The sequence below is a fragment of the Phyllostomus discolor genome, chromosome 6 (genome assembly GCF_004126475.2).
Source record: "Phyllostomus discolor isolate MPI-MPIP mPhyDis1 chromosome 6, mPhyDis1.pri.v3, whole genome shotgun sequence".
Lineage (NCBI taxonomy): Eukaryota > Metazoa > Chordata > Mammalia > Chiroptera > Phyllostomidae > Phyllostomus > Phyllostomus discolor.
This window is the reverse complement of record NC_040908.2, coordinates 69,391,734-69,413,815: the sequence shown is the minus strand read 5'-3', so window position 1 is coordinate 69,413,815 and position 22,082 is coordinate 69,391,734. Positions and strand designations below refer to the sequence as shown.

The 22,082-nt window shown below is 43.7% G+C and overlaps 1 protein-coding gene and 1 pseudogene across 1 annotated transcript in view; one reads left to right on the top strand and one right to left on the bottom strand.

Moving 5' to 3' along the window:
• The first annotated feature begins 4,081 nt into the window (after window positions 1-4,081).
• Window positions 4,082-22,082, top strand: part of FER1L5 (fer-1 like family member 5) — a 54,490-nt gene continuing 36,489 nt past the window's right edge. The window contains exons 1-14 of the mRNA XM_036029968.1: window positions 4,082-4,166; window positions 5,729-5,796; window positions 6,431-6,486; window positions 7,209-7,317; window positions 8,456-8,510; window positions 8,941-9,050; window positions 10,897-11,025; window positions 11,695-11,757; window positions 12,719-12,769; window positions 16,933-16,963; window positions 17,590-17,705; window positions 17,908-18,028; window positions 18,453-18,505; window positions 19,711-19,779. Coding sequence (XP_035885861.1) covers window positions 4,082-4,166; window positions 5,729-5,796; window positions 6,431-6,486; window positions 7,209-7,317; window positions 8,456-8,510; window positions 8,941-9,050; window positions 10,897-11,025; window positions 11,695-11,757; window positions 12,719-12,769; window positions 16,933-16,963; window positions 17,590-17,705; window positions 17,908-18,028; window positions 18,453-18,505; window positions 19,711-19,779 — 1,116 coding nt within the window. The remainder of the gene's footprint in view (window positions 4,167-5,728; window positions 5,797-6,430; window positions 6,487-7,208; window positions 7,318-8,455; window positions 8,511-8,940; window positions 9,051-10,896; window positions 11,026-11,694; window positions 11,758-12,718; window positions 12,770-16,932; window positions 16,964-17,589; window positions 17,706-17,907; window positions 18,029-18,452; window positions 18,506-19,710; window positions 19,780-22,082) is intronic.
• Window positions 15,141-15,842, bottom strand: LOC114500783 (annotated as a pseudogene).

Here is a 22,082-nt window from a genome sequence, read left to right as displayed (position 1 = left end):
TTCTGTGATTCTGTTCCTGTTCTAATTGATTGCTTAGTTTGTTTTTGTTTTAGATTCTATTGTTAATAGCTGTGAGTCTGTTGTCATTTTACTTTTCATATTTTTTATCTTCTTTTTGTTAGATAAGTCCTTTTAACATTTCATATAAGAGCTTGGTGATGATGAACTCCTTTAACTTGACCTTATCTGGGAAGCACTTTATCTGCCCTTCCATTCTAAATGATAGTTTTGCTGGAGAGAGAAATCTTAGATGTAGGTCCTTGCCTTTCATGACTTGGAATACTTCTTTCCAGTCCCTTCTTGCCTGCAAGGTCTCTTTTGAGAAATCAGCTGACAGTCTCATGGGAACTCCTCTGTAGGTAACTCATTTTGTCTTGCTGCTTTTAAGATTCTCTCCTTATCTTTAATCTTGGGTAATGTAATTATGATGTGCCTTGGTGTGTTTCTCCTTGGGTCCAACTTCTTTGGGACTCTCTGAGCTTCCTGGACTTCCTAGAAGCCTATTTCCTTTGCCAGATTGGGGAAGTTCTACCTCATTATTTGTTCAACTAAGTTTTCAATTTCTTGCTCTTCTTCTTTTCTTTCTGGCACCCCTATGATTCAGATGTTGGAACATTTAAAGATGTCCTGGAGTTTCCTAAGCCTCTCCTCATTTTTTTTTTTTTTTTTGAATTCTTGTGCCTTCCTTCTGTTCTGGTTGAATGTTTTTTTCCTTCTGCTCCAAACCATGATTTGAGTCCTGGTTTCCTTCCCATCACTGTTGGTTCCCTGTACATTTTCCTTTAGTTCACTTAGTGTAGCCTTCATTTTTTCATCTAATTTGTGACCAAATTCAACCAATTCTGTGAGCATTCTGATTACCAGTGTTTTGAACTCTGCATCTGATAGTTGGCTATCTCTTCATCTCTAAGTTGCATTTTTTCTGGAGCTTTGATCTGTTCTTTCATTTGGGCCTTTTTTTTTCTTTGTCTCAGCATGCCTGTTACACAATAAGAGCGGAGACTTAGGTGTTCACCGGGGGAGAGCAACCTGAGTCACAGACTTGTGATGCTGTATGTGAGGGAGGGGTCCAAGACTGAACAGTGCCATTTGCTCCACTGTCTACTGGTTTTCCGTTATTTCCCCTGCTACCCAAAATCAAATTGGACCCTTCTGGTACTGATTCTCGTGTTGGTGGGTTTGTGTACATTCTAGGACCCCGTGGGTCTCTCCAAAGAACTCTCCTGTGAGGCTGGGAGTTTCTCCCACTGCCAACTCAATCCCCACAGGTGTTTTCAGTCAGAGGCTTTGAGGCTTTATTTCCCAGAACTGGAACCCTGGGTTGCATGGTCTGTGTCGTTCCCCAGTTGTTCCTCCAGGATTATAAGTACTTGAATGTGGGACCACCCAGTCAGAAAGCCGCTGCCTCTCTGTGAGTCCTCTCCACCCGGCTTCCCAACTCCGCCCCTCCTACCCTTCTGGATGAATATTTCTTCTTAACTCCTTGGTTGTTGGACTTTCATTCAGCTTGATTTTCTGACAGTTCAGGTCGTTTTTGTTTTTAAATTTGTTGTTGTCCTTCTTTTGGTTGTGCAAGGAGGCAAAGTGTATCTACCTACACCTCCATCTTGGCTGGAAGTAAGATGAAAAATAAATCTTTACAACTTCACACCCACTAAGAAGAGGAAAAAGCCAACAATAACAACAGTAAATGATAAAAATTGTTGACAAGTATGTGGAAAAATTAAAATCTTCATATGTTTTTGGTTGGGTTGTAAATCATGCAGCCACTTTGGAAGACCGTCTCGCAGTGCCTCAAAAGTTAAACATAGAGTTACCGTATGTCTCAACAATTCCACTCTTAGGTATGTGCTCAAGATAATTGAAAACATATGTCCAAGTATACAAATATCTAGAGCAGCATTATTCTTAATAACCAAAAAGTGTTAACCTAAGTGTCCATCAGCTGATGAATGGATAAACAAAATGTGGTACATTTATACAATAGATTTATTAAGCTATAAAAAGGAATGAAGCTGGTATATGTTACACCATGGATAAAGCTTGAAAATATTACACTAAGTGAAGGAAGCCTGTCAGAAAGACCATATATTGTATGATTCCATGTATATGAAATCTCCAGAATCAACAAATCTGTAGAGACAAAAAAATGGATTCATGGTTTCCATGGGCTATGGGAAGGGAGAAATGAGTGATTGCTAATGGGTACGAGGTTTCTTTTAAGCATGATGAAATGTTCTGAAATTAGTGGTAATAGTTGCACAACCTTGTGAACATACTAAAAACCTGAATTGTATAGTTTAAAAGGCAGAATTTATGGTATCTGAATTATAGTTCAGTAACGCTATTTTTTTAAAGGCTTTATTATTTTGAGCCACTGAGATTTTGGGTTTGTTTGTTAACTCAGCATAAGGGAGTCCATCCTGACTGCTACATCAATCATATTATCCAGTCAGATTATCAATCAAGTATAAGAGCAGAATGAAGACTCATAAAGACCTTCAAAGGTCTTTATATGCATTTCATCAACTCATAAGCATTTCATCAACTCATATGCATTTTAAAACATGCATTAATTTTCATAGTAATTACTGGATAAGATATAACATATAATGTTCAAGCAGAAAAAGGCTTCATGTGATGGCAGAATAAATGGCCCAACTTTACCCTCATGCCCACATGCCTGCAGAGCAGTCAAGATGTCACAGCAAAATTGCAGTGACATCTTGAGTGTCAGTTGAGACTTTTTAAAGCTTTACAAACCCAGAGGGCATAAGACCTTACTAATTAAAAACCTAATTTCTTTTCTTAAAGAGGAAGTCATATATGAACTTAGATTTCCTTCAGAAAAAAGAAGACCTAAATGTTTGCTTGCACATTAGGCAGGACTTCTCCTAAAATATCACTGAAATCATCTTTTACTTTTACTTTTCTCAGATTGCCTCACTTCTCTTATTTTCTTATCTAAATTGTATGACTTTGGTAACAGTTAACTTCAGGTAACTTGTTTGTATAAAGAGAACATGTATCTCACTTTGAAATCAGAAGGATAGCAACAAAAGAGAAAGGAGAAAAGAAATATAACAGTGGGGAATTGTAACCCACTTTATTTTGACATTGTTTCTCTGCATGCTGGCTCTGACTAAAATGTAGCTTATAGATACACAAGCATGTTTGTGTAAGAATTCTAGGAACTAACTTGAAAAGATACAGACTCCGACCTTCCGTCATCCCAGCTCTGGTAGATCTGCTGACCTGCAGTTGTAAAAGCAGGATTATGTAAAACCAGGATGATGCACAGCAGACCAGTTTGCTTGACCAGTTTCAATATTCTAATTGGAATGGACTGTGCTGGTCTGCACATAGAGAACTTTTCAACCCCCTCCTCCTACCCTTTTTAAAGGATTTGATTTATTTATTTTTAGAGATGGGGAGAGACAAAGAGAGGGATAGAAATATCAATGTGCAAAAGAAGCACTGATTGGTTGCCTTGCATGCTCCCAACCAGGGACATGCAACCCAGGCATGTGCCCTGACCAGGAATGGAATTAGTAACCTTTTGGTTTGTGGGAGGACGCCCAACCCACTGAGCAACACCAATCATGACTCAACCCCCTCCACTTGATCTCTTTGTTTTGCTTTCCCTCTCCTTCCTTATAAAAACCTCTGCCTGCACTGAGATATGAAGATGGGTTTTTGAGGACTTAAGTCCCCATCTCCTCAGGTGGCCAGCACTTGAATAAATCTCTTTCCTTCTCACCAGCACCTGTCTCACAAGTTTGGCTTTCATTGTGGCAGGCAGCCGAACTTGGGTTTGGTTTCACAAAGAGGAAATGAGAAGCAGCCATATTGTTTTGTTTCTGGGGACCTGGTTACCTCAAACCACAGGCTTCATACTCTGATTTATTCTTCCTCTCATTCCCCTTGATTCCTCTCAAGAACCAGGAACCACCCACCTTTGTGACATCATCTCTATTGCTAAGCAACAGACTCAGGGCTCCACTAGCCTCATGAGCCCTGGAAGAAGACTTGGACCAAGGTGCTCTAAGAAGGAAGCTTCAGAGGGAAGAAGGTCGCTGACATGCTGCGGCTTGTTGTGGAGTCAGCAAAGATTAATCCACCCCTAACTCCCCCACCCAGACCCTGTGTGTCTGCCTATTTCAGAGGTAAGCACCAGGGTCCTGGATGAAAGAGAGGTGCCCCAAGAGGCAGCATGTGTTTGATGAAAAAAAAAAAAGGATTATTGATGCCCTATTATGTGAAAGACGCTCTATCTGACAGAAAGTTGAGGCATATACCTCCAGGTCTTTCAAAAGTTATCTTTATTGTTATTATTTCTTTTATTATTTCTTTGCATTCTTTGTAAAAATGGAGACATTTCTGTCTCCATTTCTGTATCCATTTTCTCCAGGGAATGGTTAGGAGAAAAAGAGAAGATTAATACTTTTCTCAAATTATTAATCTCAAGATTCTATGAACTAGAGATGTGACACAAATTCAGGTTAAAAGAAAAAAAATGTACCTGTTCCATAGGATGACTGTGAAGATTTTAAAAGATAATAAATATATGTACAACTCTTTCTACAACTTCTAGTAATTGCCCAAGAACATTAATTAATTTTATAATCAACAATTTATATTTTTGTAAATATAATGATTTTTGCTCTTCACAACAATTACATGAGGCAAATGAGGCCAGTTTTTTTTTTTGTCTCTATTTTGTATAGATAAAGTAAAAAGTCCAAGGAAGGTGGTGAGGGGATTAAAGTGTTTATGAGAGAGAAAGAAAGAGATTAAGTATGTCTTCATAACAAAGAACTTGGATCAAAGGGGAAAAAGAGAAGGAAAAAATAAACCATCTGTTAGTGGAGAGCATGGGAAGGTAGCTATACGCAAGTAAGGTTTTCCAAGTACTTTTCATAAGAGACATGCGTTAAGTATGTAATTCCTGCCATTTTATTACTGGTCTCTCCTCTCATACACATACTGTCTTTCCTTGGGAAGAATCTCAAAGTAATTCAACAATGTAGTGGTTATTTGCAGGGCTACAGGCTGTTCTTTTTTTTTAAGATATTTCTAAAAGAGGAGGATTTTAACATATAAAGAGCTTTTAATTCATTATAGATGCTTTAGGATGTCCCTTCTGGTATACTAGACTTTGCTCTGAGAATAAATCAACCCTTACATCTCAGTGCCAGAACACAATAAAAGTTTACCTTTTGTTTACACCAAGCCCTGCATGGATGGTGCTGGTCAGGCAGCTCTCCTGAGTGGTTTAGAGACCAGCCTATTGTTTCTTGTGGCTGCCAAGCCCCCTGGCACCACCCTCTTGGTAGATCATGAGTGTGGATTTAGAGAGTGGGAGGAAGGAGAATGGAGAATCCCATGGGAGATTTTAGGAGCCAGGCCTGACAGTGGTGAATATCCCTCCCATGTCCCTTTGGCCAGATGGAATCACATGACACCAATTGGCTGCAGAATGGCTGGAAACTATATACTCAGGAAGACAAGGAAACAGACACAAAAAAATTATCTGTCATGTGGGGTGATACTCTTATAAAAAGTGAGAAATTTTGAAACGCCCTGAAGAAGAAGGAATCAGTGCCATATCACACCTGCTTTTATAGACTTGGAGTTTTCTCAGAGCTTCCCAACTTTGTTTACCCAACTTAAGCTAGACTTTGAAATATTTCCTGTCATCAGTGCCAGCCCCTGGGTGTCTTTGCAGATGTCAAGAAGAAAACTCGTGAGGTGGAGGGAAATAACCCCACATGGAATGAGGTAAAATGTACCAGGGTAAGCCTAGAAGAGGCAATGTCACCCAATAGTGAGGATGGGTCAAAACATGCTCATAAGTCTAGGGAGAGAACATGGAGCCTCCCCAGCTTTTCCCAGAGCTGGGCATCTTTGTCTGGGAGTAGCCTCTGAGCTGACAAGGCTATGAAGACCTGAGGGCTGCAGCAGCCACATCTGCCCAACGCTGCCCTGGCCCTTCTCCTCTAATCTGTATATGGACCATGGTATGGTTCACCTTGTCCAACCTGACCATCCTGATATCCCCAGAAACCTGAAGCAGAGACAGGGCTCCCTGTGCAGAATCCATTCTCACTTTCCTTTCATACATGCCCCCCCACCCCACCCCTCAGTCCCCAAACCTCTTAACTAACATTCCCACACTACTGCTGTTCAAGCTCTGGGGGCCCAGGTAGGTGCCCAGCACCTTGGTGAATGGTAGCAAATGCTATTCCATCCTCTGGGGAAATTAAACTTGAGGGAGGTTCCTCAGTTTGAGAGAAACACAGTACTAGCCCATTGTCTACATCTTCCCTCATTTCCTAGAAGGGTGGGAAGGGAAAGGTAGAGGAGGGATACTGATCTCTCTGTACCTCCACAGACCCTAATCTGGCACCTCTGGAACCGCCCCTTACAGAATGACTCTTTCCTGCAAGTCATCCTTCGGGACTTGGGCTCAATAAAGAAAGAAAGGTGAGAAGGGGAGAGGCAAGAGGAGCCTGACTCTCTGACTAAAGCTACAGCAAATGCTGCATCTCCTTGTCTCTAATCCATAACTCAGACACAAGGACCCGAATCCACTCCATCCAGCTACTGAGAAAAAAAAAAGGAGGGGGGGTAGGTGGGAGGTACTTGTGAAAAGGTAGCGAGACTAGAAGTGCAGATCAATTAGAACTAGGAACCTAGGAACCCAGGAGCAGTTCTGTCTCTTCTGGAGCCACAGGACTCTCAAATCTCTGCTTTTCTCTGCCTATCCCTGCTTCCCATCAAGGCCCCATTCAGCTGAGACTGACATCCACTGAGATGGAAGCTATGGTGTCCTAGATCAAAATTCCTAGGATGAAAGAATCTGATTGGCCCGATTTCAATCAGGTGTCCACCCCCTGGCTGAGTCAGCTGTAAATTGGCACAGTTCCTATTCAGGATGAATGTGGGAGCTGAGCTTCTGGAAAGGGCAAGCAGAGCCAGTAATTGGGGCACCCACTGCCCAGGCAGCCCCAAAGCCAATTACCAGAGACTCAAAAGCCCTGTGTCCTCTGGTGGATGCTCCCCATCATCTTGTTCTTCCTTCAGCCCCTCTGTGGACAACACAGCTTCTAGGAGAAAAACTATCTCTGCATAAAGTTCTGATTGAGACAGGGAAAGACACCCATTCTTCTGGTTCAGGCACCCATACCTGCTCCTCATCTCCCCAGGTTCATTGGCCTGGCCACAATACTGCTGAAGCCCTTGGTGAAAAAACCAAGAGAGGTCCTTTTTGTGAAGGACCTGGCCCTACTCAACCATTCCATGAAGCCCACAGACGTGAGTTGGGCCCCAGGAAGGGTGGCTAGGGGACTGGGGACAGCCAGAGAAACTGGGCTCCTCTGCCCCAGCAGATCCCCTGTGACCTCACCCAGAAAGACCACTTCCTGTCCTCAGGGGGCCCCATCACACTGTCAGTGTCTCCCTGACTTCCCCACCCTTCCATCCACCCATCCCTTCACCCACACTTCCACCTACCTACCCATTTAGACTATTTAGTTGATCATTCAGTGGGTGATCAGGCCACTAAAATGGTGCTAGGCCTGGGATACTATAGTAAATGAAACCTACAGTCTGTTGGAGTGGGCACCACTCACACTGACAAGTACACACATGTACAAGGGTAAAGAGAGCTAGGTCACTGCAGTCAAGAGGAAATGAATGATTCTTCTTGGGAGTCATGAGAGGCTTTACACAGGAGGTGATTAAGATGTGTAAAAACAAGCAAAGACCAACCAGATGAAAACCAGCAAATGCTATGTATTCAGAATTGGCTATAGAAAAGGAGTCGGCCGCCATCACTTGGTTTTGGCAGAGACTCAAATGCAGGCAGAGGAGAGGGAAAACTCTATAGCAGAAAAAGGGGAAGGCTCAGGTGTGTATGGATGGAAGGCTGCTGGCCTGGGGAAGCTGAAAGTGATCTCACTAGAAGCTAGGCATCCTATCTGGTAAGGTGCACATTTAGTTTTCTGTGGTTGGTCCTAAGCTGTAAGTGGGAACCAAAATGAGGGAAGCTGCAGTTATTAACTGAGTTCTGTCTATTTGGGGCTAATCATTATTGTTTGCTTCCTGGACTGTTGCGAGGGCTGGTGGTCTGACTTCCTTCCTGTAAGTCTGATTTACAACACACTGGTTCCTGGGCTGAGCGCTGCAGATTGTGGGTCCAGGTTCTATTTTCATACATGCTCTGGCCATTGTCCATCTGTCTATACAATTCCTCAGTTTATAACCACCAGTTTATAATCTCCCTGCATCCCAGACTGCACAGGCCCCCATGATATGGTCCTGCAATATGGCCAGCATCATTCCACCCAGGAGAATTGGGCATGCACCCACCAGTCTGGGCTGGGTTCTGGTGCTGTGACTTAGTCAAGGATTGCATGGTCTGGCTTATAGCTCCCCTCTCTTTGCCTTGTAGTGCACTATTACCCTACATGTGGCCCACATGACCAACCAGGATATTGAGAAGACAGGTATATCTTTTCATGGAGCTTACCCCTGCCTTTCCCCAAGCATAACTGGATGGGCATTCTGGGACCATCAAGACCCAATCCTTGAGGGCTATAGAAGGATTGTGATCAGGTTAAGGTATAGAGGCCAGATCTCCAGACACTTAGTTGAAGCTATCTGTCTCCTTAAAATATCCATGTGCCATCTCTAGACATGCAGCCTCCAATGGGTGGCAGGTAAGGATGGCCATTTCCAAGAGCCCACATGTGTGGAGAGTGGGACCTAGGGTTACTGAGGGTAGAGGGGTACCATGGAATGTTCTGAGCAGACATGTGCCCCGTTAGGTCTTGGCCATGTTTTCGGTCAGGGGATAGAATGATAAAATGGAGGAAATGCCTCAAAATGTCTTGAGCCCCAGGCTCTGAGAGCTCACTTTGGACTATGTTTCTCCAGGGGATAAAGACCTCCTGGGCATAACTGCAGGAGAAGTAGCCAGGCAAAAACTGATGGTTCACAGCTATGTTGCACACAAGGAGCTGTCTTCAAAGCCTCAGCACTTTCAGGTGAGGACCTTCTAGGTGGAAAGCTTATGTAATTTGCCTGACACCTCACAGTGTTCCCAGGTTATCACCACCTCTTCACAAGGTCATGGCAGAGTCTTAGAGCTGCAGACAGGGCTACAGGTTTTCACTGCATCCCTGCTGGTCCAGGGGCCACTCTGGGGGCACTTGCATACATAGCTGAAGCTAGAGACTGTCTCAGTGGGGCAATAGGAGGTGCTGCTGGCTGTGCATAAGCAGGTCCTGGCAGGGGCCAGGGAGACAGAGCAGAAGACCTGGGCCCTTCCTGAAGGAGTCCACGGGATTATTGACAACACAAGGCTAGCCACATGCAAGGTTAAATTAGCTGTATGGAAGATGCTGAGGGAAGTTTGAGGGGAATCCTGGAAAGGTTCACAATTTCACTGTGAATTCTGGAAGCCCTAACTTCCCTCGAATCTCTAGCCTGTGACCTAACATTTCTGCCATGGTTTTGCATGCTTCAGTGTTCCAGTTGCTCAGGAAGTTCAGAGTCATCCTTGACTACTCCTCTTTCTCACCCTACTCCCTGCATCCAGTCACTGGCCAAGGCCAACTCTTAATATCACATGACTGCTCCCACTTCTCCATCACCATTTCCATTCCTTGGCTTGAGCCATCACTCCCATGGACCACCTTGATAGGTTCCTCCCAAGCTCCAGTCTTCCAGTTCTTTCCTGTCCATTCTTTACAGTTAAAGTGGTCTTTCAGAGACATCATTCTTATCATGCCATGCACCTGTTTAAAGGTGTCCTTAAAAGTAAGAACACCCCAATGTCTCCAGACAAAAGCCAAACTCCTTACAATGGCTTCCCAAGCCCTAGATACCCCAAGCCTCGCCCCTCCAAGCCACCCTCTCCATTGCCCTTGACACTCTCCACCCTGTACTAACACCCTGGACCACTCACAGTCCCCATTTTCAAGCCTCTCTCTAGGCACCAGGCCTTTGCACATGCTGCCTTTGGAATACATTCCCTCTCTGCCCTGTCCTTTTTCACCAGGTTAAGTTTACCCCAGGATAGAAGGTCAGTATGCCAATGTCAGTCCCCTTCCTCTGTCGTAGTGGTTAGGACAAAATGCTGACATGAGGGCTGTTAGGCTGGTTTGGTCTATTCTTGTACGATGCTCATGTGTCAGTCTCTGAAAGGCCTCTGGACTTGAGGAGACACAGGAGGCCTCATGGAGAATGACTGGACCCATGGCCTGGTCTGGGAGTGCTGTATGCTATTTACTACTCATAGTCAGATGGTAAGCTGCCATGACTATGCCCTGCTCACCACTTCCATCACTATTTCGTTCTCCACCAGGGTTAGCCAGCCTGGATCTTATGTGGCTCCAAGTTGCTCTTCTCCCTCCTACCTTCTAATTCTAGGCTCATATGTTACAGTCTCTTTACTGAGTCTCAGTAAAGTAAATACATACAAGCAGCAGAAGAAATCACAAATCAGAGATTATACCACAGATTATAGATGCAACTGCATGGAACTTAAAAATGTCATAGATAAAAATTAACAAACAGAAACATTAGACTTTTTTTTTCTTATTCTGTAGCCAGCCCATACCAGTAGAGAAGAAAAATTAAGTCTACACTAGATGAAAAGGGCAAAGTAGTGGAGGTGACAATTCTCAAAAAGAAACAAGGCCAAGTCCATCTCCAGGCTTGTCTCCAGGCAGGCGGACCCACTCCTGCCAGCCTCCTCCCTGTGGTCTCTCCTTCTATCTGTGCACAGTAGATGTTTCTTATCACCCTATTTGGTTCTTTCAGAGAGAGTCCCTGTGAAACAAGGGAGCCCAGGTCCCCAACATCAGGGTCTCATTTTGTTGCCGGTAGGTCCAAGTGAAGGTGTTTGAAGCCCGCCAGCTCATGGGCAACAATCTCAAGCCACTGGTGAAGGTGGTCATTGGAAGGAAGCAGTACTTCACACGGACCAAGATGGGAAACAACCCTTTCTTCAATGAGGTGGGCCACATGTGCCCTTCAGGGCTCAGTGGGGCACTTTGGCCACGTGGCCCAGTCGGGCTGGGAATTTTCTACAGGCAGGCAGCCAGCTTGCCTCTTAATTAGGGTGTTTCATGTGTTCCACAAGCACTTACTGAGCACCTGCATAGGGTAGAGCACTGTATTTGGCACTAGGAGTACATACGGAGAATTTGTAGGAATTATTCATAGAACTGTAGACATGGGGAGGGGAGCCTGCAAAATGCACTAGGATCTGTCACAGATGGCACTTGAGAAACATGGAGGGATTGAAGCAGGAGAGTGACAGAGCCAGGTTTGCATTTGGGAAGAGAAGTTCTGGCTGCAGCAAGTAGTAGACTGATAGTACAATCTGGAAGGACACAGAGGCTCCAGTCACCATCCCAGGGTGGTTAGCTGGGTCTTGAGCTGCTCGTGACAGGTTTTCTGGGAATCCCCTATCCCTGCCATTTATCTAGGCAGAAAACACCTCAGGAGCTTGGCAGGCCTCTGCTTCCTGAGGAGGAGCGTGAGGGCAGTATAAGCTGAGAGTTATTGAAATGGGCAAATGACAGAAAGAAGCCCACCACTCTGAGCCTTTGGGTTTATTGAGTTGCTGGGTCAAGTGGTGGAAGAAATGTTGTCTACTCCCATCCCCGTCCCGTCCTTCAGATCTTCTTTCAGAATTTCCATGAGGTTCCTGCAAAGTTCTACGATGACACCATCTTAATCCAGGTGAATAACTAGACAAGATACATTCACTCTCTTGTCCCACCTCAATTCTGGGAAGCACTTTAGCTTTTCCCCAAGCCTTACCTGTAGAGCCAAAGTCACTTCATATGGTCTTTCTGACCCCAAGACAGCATCTCTACCACCTCCCTGGCAGCCCAGACCCACATTCATGCATTCATTCAACAAATATGGAATGGTGCCTTGGCCAGGTAGCTGAGTTGGTTAGAGCATTGTCACAAGGCACCAAGATTGCTTGTTCAATTCCTGGTCAGGGCACATGTAAGAATCAATCAATGAATGCATCAATAAGTGAAACAATAAATCGATGTTTCTCTCTCTCTCTCTCTCCTTCCCTCTCTCTCTCTAAAATCAATAAATTAAAAAAACACTTTTTTAAACAAAAAAACAAATAAAGAATGCTAACTGTTAGGCCCTGACCTGGACACTGAGGTGAACAAAGCAGTCTCCTCCCATGTGCCAGAGGACCCCTCTAATGTCCCCTTGACGTGGCACATTCCATTCCCCTACCAGAGGGAGCCTGGTAACAGTGGTGAAAATGTGTTTATCATATGTCTCCTATATGCCCAGCACAAGGCTGAGGAGAAGGAGAAGACCTCTCCCTTGAAGAGTTCCCACATTTGTAAGAACACAGGCACATAGGAAACAACCACGATAGCAGACCATGAGAGAGTCAAGTGCAACCCTTGGCTTTAGGTTGACCAAGTGAATTGGCTTCTCAAATCAATTTTCCCATCAGGAAAATGGAACTAAAAACCTAAACTTCACAGGGTTTCTCTCAGAATTAAAGGAGAAAACCTATGTGGGCTTTCAGAATGGGCCATTAGGAAGGGTGGAGTAAACCCTAGAGAATTCTGAATGTGCCCTTATAGTTCCTCCAATTGTGGTGCGGGTGGGGGAAACTGGGCTGTGCATAATTGAGTTCTTTCTCGGAATTCCCCCACAGGTGATAAATTCCTCAGTGATGAGATACAATGCAGAGATCGGGAGATTCCAAGTGAGTACTGGAGAAAGGAGAAGGTTTGGGGAACTGGTCATAGAAAGCCACCCACCCTGGGCTCCATGCACAGGTCCTGGGGAAAGGACTTGAATTTTTATGCAGAAAGTTCCAGATTTGGATCCACCTACAACTGGGTGACTTAGACAAGTATTCTGAGCCTCTCCTTTCTAATCTGTAAAATGAGGACAATAATTTACTCAACCACAGGGTTGTTGTGAGGATTAAAATATATAACATTCATGAAAGCACTGGATGCCTTGTTGAAGTCCCTGTGCTTATAATATGATAGGCACAGTTCAAGCCTCTGTTTCCAGGAAATGGAAGCAGAGCACTCAAAAAGACCAACCTAATTGTTGGAGAAATCCAGATGAAGCTTGCTTCATGAAGGGCTACATGAAGATTCCCCAAATCTAGGAAGACCAGGAAAGGGTGGGGTTGCCAGGTTAAATACAGGATGTCCCATTAAATCTGAATTCTATTTGTAAATAGAAGCATGTCCCAAATATTGCATGGCTCCTCAAGAAATATTGCAGAGAACAAATATGTACTGAAAAGTAGTCACTGTTTACGTGCAATTCAAATTTAAGCAGGCATCTGTATTTTTATTTCCCAAATCTGACAACCCACAACAAAAGTCTCTACCCTTGGAAAAGGCAAATTTAGGACAAAGTAAAGTTAGGTTACTTTCTCACTACTTGTAATAAGCATATAAACAGTCATGAACTATCTCTCTCCCATCTGACCATGCAAGCAGCAATGCAGGCTTAGAAATTAAGATTCTAGAGAGGGTAGATGGCAGGAGGTCAGAAATGTTGAGATTTTGGCAAAGGCCACTGTGAAATTTTCAGACAATGACCAACCATATGAAACGTTGAGTAAAATACAGAGGGCAGAGAAAACCTGAGCTTTTAAAAAATATATTACTTTTTTGGAAAATTTTAAACATACACAGAAATAGAGAAAGTAGTATAAATTCCCACTTCCTCATCACTCAGCTTTACCAATTCATTGCCAATCAGGTTTTTATCCATACCTAGCCCATTTCCACAACCCTACTGGATTATTTTGAAGCAAATCTCAAACATGATATCATTTTACTTTTAAATATTTCAGCATATTATTCTAAAATATTTTATTATGTACAACCAAATATGGCTATCACAGTTAATTAAAGCCCTTTCTAATTTGATATTCAAATTCCCCTAATTGTCTTGTGAACTCCTTTTAAAGTTTGCCCAACCCAGGATCCAAACCAGGTGCCTACATTGTGGTTGATTAAAGTGTGTTTTCAGGTCTCTTCTATTCTGTTGGTCCCGTTCCCTTTTTTCCCTTGCAACTTATTTGTTAAACAAATTTGTTTGTCCTATAGAGTTTCCCCTAGTCTGGGTTTTGCTGATTGCATCTCCAGGGGCTCATTTCACAGGTTCCCCCTGCCAAGGTATTTCCATCTAGAGGCTCCATTAGACTTGGGTCAATGATTTGGCAAGATGACTTCAGTAGGAGGCACAGAATGTCTGTTGGTCTCTGTCATTAACAGCTACTGGTAACCACTGCCTAGGTCTACTGCTTCATTAGGAGTGACTAAGGTTTTAGGGGTTTTTTAGGTATGACTGAGTTTTGTTTTGTTTTCTTCTAGCTTTATTGAAGTATAATTGGCAGACAATGGACCACACATATTTAAAATATATAACTTGATACACTTAAAAATTTGTATGGACACCTGAAACCATCATCATAGTCAAGATAATCAACATATCTATCACAGCCATCATCCCCAAAAGTTTCCTTGTGCCCTTTTGTACATCTTCCCTCTAACTCTTATCCTGTCCCCTCCCATCCCCAGACAACCAATGGTATGCCTTCTGTAACTATAGATTACTTTGCATTTTCTAGAATTTTATATAAATGAAATCATACAGCCTGTAGTCTTTTTGTTTTGCTACTTTCACTCAGCATAATTATTCTGAGGTTTTATCCATGATGCATGTATCAATATTTCATTCCTTTTTATTGCTGAGTAGTACCCACCTGTATGGATATACCACAGTTTGCTTATCCATTCATCTGCTGATGAACATTTAGATTATTTCCAGTTTGGGGCTATTACAAGAAAGCTGCTATAAAATTGAGCATAAATTTTAATGTGGACATATGCTTTAATTTCTCTTGAGTGACTAGCTCATATGGTACATGTATGTTTGACTAATAAAGAAAATTCTTAATGGTTTTTTCCCAAAAGTTCTAAACAATTTTTATCATTTTACATTCATACCAGAGGTATATTTGAGTTCCAGTCACTCCATATTTTCATCAACACTTGATATAGTTCATCTTTTTTCTGGGGGGGAGGGGTGTACCAAACTTCACCTGAAGGAATGGTACAAATGAAGGACATAAGTGGATTATTGGTACAAGTTATAGAAAAAATAAAGATAATTCCAACATGCACATACTGCTTTGGTGACCAAGGATGTCATTCCAGTGACTGTGGGAAGGCAGCCTAAGGCTTAGCTCTCTGTACTGCCTCCCAGAGTGTGCTTGTCAAAGAGATCCTCTGCCATGCCAGATCCAGGGGCCCCCCAACCTGCACAGGTTGGTTACGTGGTCACCCACTTCTTCACTGGATTTCATCTGCTCATCCAGATAGTGAGTCTCAATGAAGTCACACCAATGAGAATTATTTTTTTTCAGTGGCCATTTTGTATAAGTCCAGTAGTGACTGATTCACACTTTTTTCCAAGTGTATTGCATACTCCATTGCATTCAGCCTATTCTCCCAGTCATCATGTTCTGTTTTTTTCATATCCTGGAGGAAGATTCAGCCGCCTTGTTGGTTCTGCAGCTTCATCAGTTTCTCAGCATGTTCCCTCTCCACATGAGATTGGTGAAGAAAATACTTGGCAAAGTTCTGCAAAGCCACATCATCGTGGTCAAAGTAGTAAGATATGGACAGGTAGATGTAGGAAGCGTAGAGCTCCAGGTTGATCTGGTGGTTGATGGTGGCCACTGAGTCCCGGTGATAGGTGTGGTACACTTGCCAGACAGACATAGTCATGATGGTGGCTGAGGATAGGAGGCTTCACAGCGCTGGAGCGGTGGTGGGGACTTTGGGGCAGTCCGAGGGTGCTGTGAGAAGGTTGGATCTGGGTAGCCGGCTGGGATGGGGAGTCGAGTGCCAGGTGCCGTATAAGCATTGTTGAAGCAGAAAACCAAGGCATCTCTCCGTGAAGACTGTCTATAGTCAGTCTTTTTTATTTTAGCCATTCTAATTATGTAGTTGTATCTCATGGTTATTCACTTTCCTGATGACTAATGATGTTGAGCATCTTTTCATGTGCTTATTTGTCATCTACATATTTTCTTTGTTCAAAATGCCTATTCAAATTTTTTGCTTGTTTTCATTGAGTTGTTTGCTCACTATTGACTTTTGAGATTTTCTTATATATTCTGGATACAAGTCCTTTATCAGATTCATGACATGGAATTATTTTCTCCCAGTATATAACTTGTCCTTTCATTTGCTTGATAGTGTCTTTCAAATAGTGGAAGTTTTTTATTTCGATGAAACCCATTTTCTCAGATTTTTCTTTTATAGATGTGTTTTTGTTGTTGTATCTAAGAAATCTTTGCCTATCTAATTCGAGAGGGTAACTGGTTTCAAAGCAGCCCTAATGTGCAAGACCTGGGGACTGCTCTGTGGACCTTTCAGATGTGAGTTACAAGGGTGACCTTGCCCCACCACCACTCCAATCCTGCACCACATCTCTCTGTTCTCAGTCAGAACCCTTCTCCCAGGGCAAAGGGGAAACTCATAGTCTCTCTGCCAATTCCTCCTTTGGTCACCCTCTTCCTCAGGACAGGAAAAACCCCACCTACACTCAAGCAGAGAAAAGAGTCAGTATTATGTTGGCCAAGCAGTGGTGGTTACGAGTCCTTTCAATCCAGGCCTCCCTATTTTCTAACTGTAAGATGTTGAGCACTTCTCCCAAACTCAGTATCTTCCTCTGTAGAGTGGTGGAGATATGGGCCAACTTCTATCTTGTTGCACAGATTTAAAAAGTTAGGGCAGGCCAGTAGCTACTACTGTCATCAGCTTAGCTGGTATTACAAATCTTGGCTGGAAGTCCTAACTAATCTTTATTCCACTCTTGTCTTTTCAGACAGATATTGGTTTTATATACCATTCTCCAGGTAAGTAAACAGTTGTTGCAAATATGTGTATTTTCTGAGAAAACACAGGCCAGGTGTCAAAACATCACAAAATTCATGGGTGTTCAATACATTGGGGAGAGTATTCAAGGGTGTGAATTATTTTCTGTACTTAATAATATTTTACTGTGCTTTATGGTAGTTTATCTTGCTTTATAAGAACACCTTTCTCTGTAAAACTTAAGGCATCCCTTTGGGTCAAGTACTAATCTTTTAATGTGGCCTTGGGCTGACTTTCTATTTTTGAGGCCAGTGTTGGGGAATTGAAGTTTTTGTGGAGGTTTCCTCTGTGACTTGGTTACCACATACATACCAGATTGAGATTGGGACTTAAAATTGAGGAAAATTCTTATCTTTCTCATACCAGAACAGTAACAACTATAGGTTCCCAGGGTGGGAAAGAGGGGTCCCTATTTTCTAAAGGCAATAGCTGGCAGCCTGGTGAGTGTACTCTCTTGCCTTAATGGTAAGAGTGACTCTCATTTTTCTACTACTGGATTGCAATCAGAATATATGAGACATGTTTCCACATCCCTCTCCCACACAAACAAAGACTGGTTTCAGGGGAGACTGGAAGTTGGACTCCCATGGGCCCTCTCCCTCTCCAGGTCACACACTACTAAGGAAATGGTTAGGCCTCTGCCAGCCAAATGAACCCAGCAGCGGTGTGAGAGGTTACCTGAAGGTCACCATCTGTGCCCTCGGTGTGGGAGATCAGGCACCGGTGAGGCTACCCCCACATCCCAGTAACATTTCCTACCTTGGCTGCTTCCATAGGGCACCCCTGAGCCTTCCAAGTGGCCATTGATCTTCATGTGCTTTACTTGTCCACTGTGTCACTTCAGGGTTGTCCACTCACTACCCCTCAGTGGTCTTGGCTGTGACCTCCCATGACTCTGACTCTGTCAGCTCTCTGATCTTTCCAGGTAGATCAAAAGATGCCATATGGAGCTGATGACAATATTCAGATCTTGAAGTCAACAATGGTCCCCATCAACATGGCCCACTTACAGTTCTTCATCTACTGCGCAGAGGACCTTCACCTCAGTGAGAGGGTGGCAGGGAGGGTGTGACCTTCGGGTGCCCTACACAGTGGCACCCTAGGTCCACTGGGGCTTCCCAGTTCCATGTGGACACTAACCCAAGATTCAGGGTGGAGGGAAAAGGTGAAACTAAAAATCCACTAAGAGTAGTTTTATAGAGGCCCCACAGACACCCTTTAAAATGGATGTATGTCCCTGGCCTGTCTTTGATGCTCAGGTGCAGAGGTTCCATATGCCAGCCGCCCCCCGCCCCCCGCCACTGTCATTATAGGTCACACAGAGAGAGTGAAAATGGGAGGGGTCTGACCAGGGAGCACCAAATCACATTATGGGGGAGGGTTTTAAGTTGTTCTGTCACCTCTCCTTTTCCTCCTTCTCAAAAAAAAATATGCTGTTGGCTCAGAAATCTTTTAACTTCTTATTCACAGAGAAACACCAGTTAGTGAGTCCTGTTTTGGAGGTGGAACTAATTGGGGAAAAGGTAAGCACAGAAAGGGTATGTGGCTTAGAGAAATGGTCACTTAGAAAAAAAATAGTGTGGGGGTAAGACTGGGTTGGTAGGCAGAACCCCAGGAATCATCTCCCAGTCCATCCATTCATGGGCCATGTGATCCCACTGGACCATGAACTCTGTGAAGCTGGAGGCCATGGCTTCACCACTGTCTCCTAGAGCTGTGTGCAGTGCCCAGCATGGAGAATATGCCCCCTGAAAACCAAAGATACAGATGCTTGATGAGTGAATGACTGAACAAAGCAACATCCCTGCAAATGAACACCACTGAAACTGTCACATCACCTCTGCACCTCAGTTTCTTTTTCCATAAATTGAGGGTTCTGGCAAGAGAGTTGCTGACATTCCATGAACCTCTATGAACAGAGTAGCATTGTCCAGTGTGCTGATGGACATTTATGCAAAAAAAGAATCCTATGTTCAAATTTGGGGAATGCTGGGCTAAAAAACAGGTTTGCCTCAGAATTTATAAACCATCAATTCTGACATATTCTACCTATTAGTAGTTATTAAATGCAGCCTATACACAAGGGAAGAGGGGTTAGTGTACACTTTTTGAAGGAAAAAGTACCAAAGGATTGGTAGGCATACCTTAGAACCACCACACTGAAGGCGGTTTGTATTCCCAATCTAGTGAGATGATCTTGAGTGGTAGATGACACCTAATTTCTCCAAATTTTTAATACTTCTGTGTTTTTCTGAGTGTCTATTAAAAAGTTTAACCAATATAACAAACCTTTGATTTTACTGACATGATTGCTTAGAGTAAGGCTGGGTTTAAAAATGATGCTTTGAGAAGGGGATGCCATGTGTGCTGCTGCCACGGGAGTTGTTTTGATCACTTTTCTGTTAGGATCTTAAGAATTTCTCTAACACAATCTATGTATATGTACTCATACAATAAAGTTAGAGTCTAGTCTAATTAAAATCTAGTCTAATTAAAAGCTGACATAAGGACAAATATTAAGGAATCTGGACCCGGGTAGGTGCACAGTAGACTAAAGTTGTAGCTGTTTAGAAGTTGTCCCAAGTATCTTTAGACCAGGGAGTCCCATGATCAGCCCTGGGTTGCAGACAGCGTCCTTCTGTGGGCCAGACTGGAAGGGCTAGAAGGTGAGGCCTGTGGAAGGAAGAGGGGACAGGCTGGCACTGACACTGCTTTGGGATGTTCCCAGCTTAAGACACAGGTGAAGACCCAAACAGAGAATCCTATCTGGAACCAGATCCTGACCTTCCAGATTCAGGTATTGCCATCCCATCACCTTCCCTGCCCCACAGACAGAAAGGATGTTTGGGTGTTGGTGTGTGTAGAGGTCTGGATGGAAGGGTGGACCAAGAAGCATGCGAGGGGAAGGGCTCTGCCTATAGGGAGCATGAAGAAGCCCAGGACTATTATGGAAAATCTTACTATATCCACTATTAATGAGTGAGCCATACAATTGAATTTTCCAGAAAATTTAAATGTGTCCTTTCACCTACATTAAAAAATAAAACAATCACTTTAAAGGCTCATTCTAAATTGTATTATGAATTATCTCTTAGGCCAAATGCCCTGAACAGATTGACAGCTCTTTGTTGATGGCCTAGAGGTACAATGAGCCTGTAGTTATTCTGAGCTGCATGTGGCCAGGCTATTTGTTCCTACACTAACTGCCCCAAGATGCTCCTCTTTGTGGGGTTCTGTGGTCTGATTTTTATAGCCTTCTCATCCACTTGTCAATGGTGTGGATGCCAGTTTGCTTCAAGCTCTGGAAGCTAGGCTTCTAAGGATTGTGTGAAAAATAAGAGGAGACAATTCTGAGAGAACTTGAGCACTCTCATGAGTGCCAGTGCACAGAACTTTGGGTGCCATCTATTTGGCCACCTAGAGAGCGTTTGGGTTCCTTATATTGACATTTGTGTGATGTGAAAGTAGCTAATGAGCTCCCGTCTGCCTCCTAGTGAGTCATCATTTTTAACCATTCCCCATATTCCCTATCTTCTTGGATGATTTTATTGACTCTTAAAGTAGAAAGACAATTTAGAGGAGGTCAAGTTCATCCCCCACCCTTGCCCAGCTTACTCCTTCCTGGCCCTGGCAGTGATGAGGCCCAGATCCTCAGATGCTCAACTATCTTCAGGCTCAGAACCAGTGGCACAGGCCAGGCCCTCCTTCATTCCTGAAAGAGGCTTTCCAACATTTGAAGGTGTCCACATGTCCCCTGGACCCTCACGCATTTCTGTCAAAACACAGTGTCCAGGACTAGGACCAGCTGGGTGCAAGCCTGATTATTCACTCTGATGTGGCTGGATGACCACACAGATGGTAGCATTTGAGGCCAGCTGGTCAGGGCCCCAGCAAGGCAGGCTGTAGGGGAAAACTGCTGAAAATGGGGGTGTGCCAGGTTATAGTCTAGGGTCCCCAGGACAGGATGGGAGTCAAGATAAGGAACTAGGAAAGGGGAGGAGGATTCTCAACATGGTAGATAAAAGGCAGTTTAGCCATGAATTTGAATTTGGAGGGTTCATAATTTTGGAAGACCTGAATCCCTGACAGTGCTCATGTTTCCACTTCCAATATTCTTCCTTAACCTGGGGAATTTCCTCATTTATTTTTTTAATGTCTTTTATTTCTTATTTTTGTTTTGTTATCCTCACTAAGGACATGCTTATTGATTTTAGAGAGAAAGGGGAAGGGAGAAAGAGAGAGAGGAAGACATTGATGTGAGATAGGAACATTAATCAACTGCCTCTCATATGCACCCTGATCAGAGACCAAATCTGCTCTAGGAACGTACCCTGACAGGGAATCAAACCCATGACCTTCCAGTTTATGGGACAATGCACCTACCAACTGAGCCATGGCTTCCCCATTTCTTAACACCAAGCTGCTCAACTGGAAAGCCTTTTTCTTACCTCCCTTTGGCCTCCAGCCAGCACAACAAGGGGAGAATGGATGAGGAGAATGGAAAACTGGAAGGATCCTGGCTGGGCCCCAGGAACTGCTGTGAGGGAAGAGTTCCCAGCTGAGAAGATGGGAGTCTAACTCAGGACTCAACCTAATAGCTCTGTTTTAATATTGTGTTTATTTTTAGAGAGGGGCAGAGAGAAAGAGAGGGAGAGAAACATCAGTGTGTGAGAGATACATTAATTGGCTACCTCTTGCATGATCCCAACTGAGGACCTGACTTGCAATCCAGGCATGTGCCCTGACCAGGAATCAAACTGGCAACCTTTCAGTTCACAGGCTGGCACTCAATCCACTGAGCAACAGCAGCCAGGGCTAGGAGCTCTGCTTTAAACATGGATTTTTAATTTTGTTCTCATAATTATGGGAACCCTGTAGCAGAGTAGAAATAAGACTCAGAAGCATGGCTTCCAATCCTGACTCTATCCCTTACTATGTGACCTTGAGCAAGTCTCTGCGTTTCTCTGTGCCTCATCCCCCATCTGCAAATAGGGACAGTCTCAGCCCTCACTGGGCTTTGCCACAGTGTGCTTAGGAGCTCTGGGGTTGCCATTACCCACTGAGTGTAACATGAGAACTTCAGGAACTCCGCCTCTCTGT